Source organism: Limulus polyphemus, unplaced genomic scaffold (assembly GCF_000517525.1).
Source record: "Limulus polyphemus unplaced genomic scaffold, Limulus_polyphemus-2.1.2 Scaffold103, whole genome shotgun sequence".
NCBI lineage: Eukaryota > Metazoa > Arthropoda > Merostomata > Xiphosura > Limulidae > Limulus > Limulus polyphemus.
In genome coordinates, this window is record NW_013665713.1 from 368,671 (window position 1) to 375,528 (window position 6,858).

The 6,858-nt window shown below is 36.1% G+C and overlaps 1 protein-coding gene across 3 annotated transcripts in view; it reads left to right on the forward strand.

Moving 5' to 3' along the window:
- LOC106470339 (remodeling and spacing factor 1-like) overlaps positions 1–6,858 on the forward strand; it is a 77,851-nt gene that overhangs the window by 36,169 nt on the left and 34,824 nt on the right. For all 3 annotated transcript variants that reach the window (XR_002613178.1, XM_022399667.1, XM_013930899.1), the window contains exon 5: positions 1,640–1,815. Coding sequence is in view for 2 of the 3 variants with exons in the window: in XM_022399667.1 (XP_022255375.1) it covers positions 1,640–1,815 (176 nt within the window). In the remaining variant the exon portion in view is untranslated. The remainder of the gene's footprint in view (positions 1–1,639; positions 1,816–6,858) is intronic.

The following is a 6,858-nucleotide window of genomic DNA, read 5'->3' on the forward strand; positions in this document are numbered from 1 at the left end:
CATATTTAACAGTGAGAATAGTAGGGCTAGGGGACACAAATATTAATTTTGGCAAGGTAGGAGTAATCTTCAGCTAAAACAATTTCATTTTTCTAACAGGGTTGGAATGGGTTGCCTTCAGATGTTTTAGAGGCAGTAAACTTTAAGAGAGTTTAAGACAGTGCTTGATAAGTATGTGAATGATAAGGGCTGGCTTTAAAATTTTTTTAAAATTATTTAATTTAGATTAGAGGATGGAACAGCCAAGATGGACCAGCAGATCCTATGTTGTCCCAAAACATTATGTTATGTTAACTTTGGATGCAATTTTCTAAATGCAGTTTAAAGATCAGAAAAGAATACGTACTCTCTAATACTATTTTAAGATGTCCTATATTAACAATTCCCTGAATTGATGTTTAGCATTTGTATATACATTTCCCCTAATTGTGTGTATATCATTGTGAAGATATAGTGTTTTATTGGCAAACTTGTTCAGTAAAACATTTGATCATAAACAATAAACTTGTAATAAACATGTTAAAAGTCCGTATCTTTTTATTAGCCCCCCCCCCCAGTGGCACAGCGGTATGTCTGCGGACTTACAATGCTAGAAACCGGGTTTCGATACCCGTGGTGGGCAGAGCACAGATAGCCCATTGTGTAGCTTTGTGCATAATTACAAACAAACCTTTTTATTATTTCTAATACATTATAGATAACTATCATTTTCATATAGCTGCTTTAATAGGCTAGTTATATTGTATTCAAAATATGTAAAACCATTGAAGCAACACAACACGCAATAAAGTTAAATATATTGTAAATTGCAAAACATTATTTCCCACAGATACCATTTCAAGCAGCTGCTCGTCATCAATCTAAAAATATAAAGTAATAAAAGTCAATAAAAAAAGGAGGTAAAACATTAGGTTTATTTGGAGTATATCACCATCATATTCCTTCAGTAAGTTCCTTTACATCTTTTGTGTTATTTATTACTTCTGGAAGCATATTTTTATTGCAAAATGGATACATTTTAAGTAACTCAAAGGTTTTAAATTTCTGGAAAATTTGATCACTGGGTTAATATGTCTTGTATTGTTTCTCACCCTGTAATAGTTCATTGTTTATTGTTATAAACATTAAATTTTTTTTTTCCATTTATATAGCAAAAATTAATAAAATTAATTTAGTGAAAACATGAAAATCTTTTTAGCTATTTGATTTTAGCTGAGTGTTCTCATGGATTTTTTTTATAATTTTGTTTTGAGCATCGACAGTTTAAGGGTTTTTTTAATTTTAAATGTTTGGAGAGAAATTATTTTAAAATGTTATAATGAGCCATTTAGCCATGATATTTTCAAAACTGTTGGGCAAACTTATTAAGTGTATGTTGTGTAAGGAAGTAAATTACATATATTAGTGAAAATAATTTAATTTGGACTTTTGTTTGGAGTAGAGATACATCAATTATTAACTCACTTTATAATTAAGTAAACAGTAGTATAGCATATTTTCTTTGTAGAAATTTACCCAGATTAAAATAATTTTTTGTTCTAATAACATGTTTTCTTATCAGTGTTATCGTCGTGATTTGAATGGTCTTTATGTATGTATTTAGTTTAAATATCTACTTTTAAATTTATTGCTTCGTCAGAACACGACATGACCTAGCTACTCTGTTGAGCTCACTTGAAGCTTGCGGGCTCCAGTATGTAAAAGATGAATCCTCATCAGTGTGTAGTGAAAATGGAGACAGTTGCATTACAGAACTAAGTAATAAGGAAAAGAAGCCTATTAAAGAAGAACTTGTAGAAAATATTGTCAAGCAAGGTATATCTTACTAATTTTTTGTAAATATAATATGCTTTGTAGAAAATATTTACATTTGTTTTATATTTTGATAATTCTAACTTAATGTTTATTTTTAGTTAATCTTACCTAAACATTATTACACATGTCCAGTAAGTGTATATCTGTCTGTGATGACAATGAACAATATTTTTGACACTTTTTTTTTGTCTTGATTGGTTTACATTATCAAACATTTACTATGAATAATACAAATTTAGATCTCAAACTTTTATACTGTTGCATTAATTTGATATGTTCTGATTTCACATTTTTTGCTATATGTCTCAACTTGCAGTTTTCTGGAAGTACTGTTAGGGATTTTTAGGCTTACATTATAATACTGAACATATTATTATGATGTATTAACTTGGGGTACTAGAAGTACAAAATTTTGTAACCAGTTACTTGCATTTGCAGCAACCAAACTCGCATATTAGACTGCTATATTGTTGTTGTAAGACTAAAATATACTCCATATGCAGTAAATTAAATACAATTGATACAGGTATATTTTCTGCAGTTAAAATTAGCCCAGCATGGCCAGGTGGTTTGGGAGCTTGACTCGCAATCTGCAGGTAATGGGTTTGATTCTCTGTTTTACCAAGTATGCTCGCCCTTTTAGCTCTGAGGGCATTATTATGTAATGATCAATACCACCATTTGTTGGTAAAAGAGTACCCCAAGAGTTGGCAGTAAGTGGTGATGACTAGATGCCTTCCCTCTAGCCTTTCACTCCTAAATTAGGGATGGTTAGCACAGATAACCCTCATGTAACATTGCAAAAAATTCAAAACAAACCAAAACAGTTAAACCTAAACTTGTGAAAATACATCATGCCAGTCTAATGCTTTTCAACTCCTGGAAATATTTCCTTGTTCAGCTCTACCTTTTCTCACATAAAGCTATCTCAATCTTCTTTCTGCCCTCTAAGCATTGCTGGATGACCAAGTTCGATGTAATGGATGGCTATCTTCACATTCCTATTGCTCTTGAGTCATGTCGTTTTCTTCAGTTTGTCCACGAGGGTTGTGTGTTACAATTCAGGGCCCTGCCATTTGGACTAACCCTGGCTCTTTATGTGTTTTTTCGGGTGGTATACACTTTTGTCTGGCATCTTCACTCGAAGGGACTTCGCACTCATCATTACATGAATGACTGGCTCCTGCTCACTTCATCTCGTTCACAGCAAACAGAACACACTTGTCTACTCCTACAAAAAACAGCATGGGTGGCTTGTCTGATCAAGATGGAGAAGTCTATTCTTACCCCCACTCAGTTTGGCCCAGCTTTCTCCTCCTCTCAGGGATATGGAACAAGTGGTCACAAAGGCTCTCACTTCACATTCTTTCCTGGTTACAGAGGTTGATATTCTATCTCTTTTGGAGATGTGGGCTTCCTGGAAGCTCTCATTCCCATGGGTTGAGCTCATATTCATTCACTTCAGTGGACACAGCTTGATCAGTGGAACTTCTTCTTAGGTCCCTCTGACCACCTTGACCTGGCTTGGTGGCTCAACAGGTACCAGACCATGTTGGGAGTTGTGCTTCCTCCACCTTGTATTTAGAGGCTTGAGGTGCTTCCCTAGCCTTTTGGGAAAAATTTCGTCTCTGGTTGGTCGGGGAGTCTTCCCTCCATATCAATATTCTCAAACTTATGGTGGTTCATCGAGCTTCCTCTTCTGTGGGGGAGGATGGTCATGGTACACTCTGATGATTACACTGTGGTCACTTATATCACCAAGAAAGGGGGTACCAAATCCAGGTCTCTTTGTTTTCAGACCCTGGATCTCCTTTTCTGGGCCCACAGTCAACACATTGTGGTCTTATCTTGCTACTCATTTCCCACCTGTACTTCCATTCTGATCCTGGTTGGCTTCTTTGTCCAGTTTGTTCCTTACAGTTTTAGGTGGCACATACTGCCTCCTTTCAGGGTTCACTGACTTTTTATTCCCTGGAACCCTTCTGTTTCCCATGATCTATCCCCTGTCATGCTAACTGGTTGGGTTCATCAAATCGTTAGGCTGGCATATTCAGACTTATCCATGGAAGGTTACCATCTCCACAACATTTCTTCTCATCATGTTTGTCATATCACCATGACTTTGGTTGCTTGCCTTTGCCATCCCATGGAGAAGATTGTTCAGACCAGAATGTAGACTACTCCCAATATCTCCATCACTCATTATCTACATGATCTGGCTGTATCTTCCTCTGGTAGATATTGTTTCCCTCCCATGGCAATTCTACATATTTTCATTTACCTTTGACTGGGGTTAGTCTTATCACTTCTTTTCATTTATGTTTTTATTTTCACCAACCCATGTTTTTATAATGGGATCGCACTCTGTGGTGGGTGTTGCCTGATCGGGTATGCTTTGCCTCAAACCCACATTATTTACTGGTTGTGCTTAATGCTTACTGTAAAGATAGGGTGTTCCACAAGACCACTGGTGGAATACCCAGTGGTACGTATATATGTTTCTAGATATCACTAAGTTTCACTTGTGGACTTCATGAGTAAAGCAGAAGGGGATTTCTGCCCATCCCTGTCCACCCTTTGATTGAATAAATTGGGTTTGATCTGCTTTTCAAAATAGGGAATTGTGGACACCCATTGCACTTTCTCCAGTGTGGCATTTTTCTGGACTCCTCGCCATGTTTCCTCCCCCTTTTTTTTCTTTCACTGAAGCATGGGAGTTCTTATCACTTCCCAGTTTCCAGATGCTGGGGTGATGGACCATGGAGGCTTCTTCATGAGTCAATTTAGACATTTAATTTACCATACATACTCATGATTATATACTCAGTGAGAAGAGGGCAAATCTGGATTCCTTCCTTCCATTTTCCCTGGATGTTTTGTCCCCGGTGTGAACAGCTGTCAATTGGAGCAGGTCCAGCCTATGCAGGATCCTCCTCATAATACAAGGTTGGGGGTGACACCGGCCTCTTCTTGTGGCTGTGTGCAGGAGAGGCCCTTCCTCTCATTACTTCCAGTTGCAGGAAGTTCTTTCCCTGATCCTATGGTGTGGTTTGGGGGTCTTTGTCTGCCTTGTAACAACCGGCTACAGAACGTACGTACACCATTCTTATGGTTGAGCAAATGTTTTGTGTCCTCCTTATAATTCCAGATGCAGGATGTCTCTTCCCTGCATTTATGGTTGAGTGATTTATGATTTCTGCTTGCAATACTGATTACAGATATTACCCTGTAAGGTTGTGTTCAGTTTGTTGTACTTCTTGCTTCTACAGTTGTTTTAGGAATTTGTCCAGTTTCAGTTGAATGCTAACTTCCTCTTCATAATTCTGGTTGCTTGGATACTCTGTTTACTTATGGTTGGGGTTGATGAGTATATGTAACACAATCTACATGCCCTGACCTCTGTGTTTATGTTACAATATATTTGTTTTTATCTTTTCTGATCCTCAGCTTCCTAATGATGAGGAAAAGTTATGGAACCTCATCTTTCCAGTTAAGGTTTTGTATGTAAATCGCCACTTTGGTTTATATTTTAATATGAATTGCACCTCTCAGTACATATTGCACTTGTGCACATCTTTTTTTCCACCTGTATCAGATTCATTTCCCTCATCAAGTGCAAAGAGCATACCTGTTCCAGAAGTAGTGTGGTACCCCATAATTATGCTTTATTTTCATCTCGGAGAACATTCTGGGTGCTCACTCTCTGTTTGGTTTCAATGTTGTGTGCCTACACTGGCCCCTCCACCTTTGCAATGTGGGATTGTAGCTTTGTGTGAGTGTGGGTAAGACTGTATAAAAAGTTAGTATTTTTCTTACACTAAAAATGTATTTCCGATAGGTAGTTACCTCCTTCACACACTTCCCATCCTTACTTCCCACTGCCGGTATTCTTGTTTTGGAGCCTACCAATTCTTGAAAGTAAAGATTGAGCAGGAATGGCAGAGGGAGCTAGCTGTACCAATATAGGTGGCACAATACTATTGGTGGAGAGTAGTGACATGATATGTACAGAAATAGGGTATAAGACTGGTGCACTGATCACAAAAATTTTTACTTTTCTGACAAGATTTTATAGGATTCATCATTTTAGAAGTCCCTCCAGTGTATGCTACAACTGCATTACAGAGTTTACACTGTTCTCTTTTTATCTTATACTAAATCAAAGAATTTAAATATGTGTAATGTTGTTTTTGGCACCTTTCTGTGTGTCAAGGAGCCAAACAAATGCTAAATTTTAAAATGAAAACCATTATTATTATACTCTCCAAAAATTTAACAAATTCTTTTACACCAATACTTACCTTAGAAACACTTCTCAAAATGCATGGACATAACAGTATTTTTGGAACTCTCTTTTTTAGAGAATTGAAAATTATTATTGAGAAGGTTACCACTAGTAACAAACCTAGAGCTAGGATTGATTGCAAAGTAATTATAATTTATTAACATTTTCTTAGTTATTTAATATTTACATGATTTGTTTCACACAACTAAAAAAAAGAGTTGTACAGTATTCTTGTTTTATAACAGCTATCCAATTAGCTAATTTGTAAACAGTTGCTCCTGATGCTGCAACCCACTAGTAGTATGCCTAATGTTGCTGGTAGGACCATAGGTAGTTTACTATAAATTTACTAAAGTTCAGGTATGTTTATGCATATTGTTTATTTTGATCATTTATAAAATTTATAAAATCAAATATAACACGCACATGAGCAGCTCATAGTAGCTCAATAGAGTAACATGAACTGCACGTTCCCCAAGCGATTTACAATTTATAATGGCACAGATAGTAGTTAGACATGGTTCAAAGGCCAATCAAAAAGGTAATGAAACAATAAAATTTAATTATAAACAGATGTATATTGTTATGAGTTTAAAACTACTTTGGATAAACAAATGTAGTTTCGTATTGGGAGGTTGGTCAAATTGACTGATCCCATATAGAGATAGGGTAGAGAAAATAACAGATAAAATATAGTTTTACTGAGAAAAAACATTTGAAATGTATTTAGGAGGTTTTAGGGATTTTACAAAGGAAAT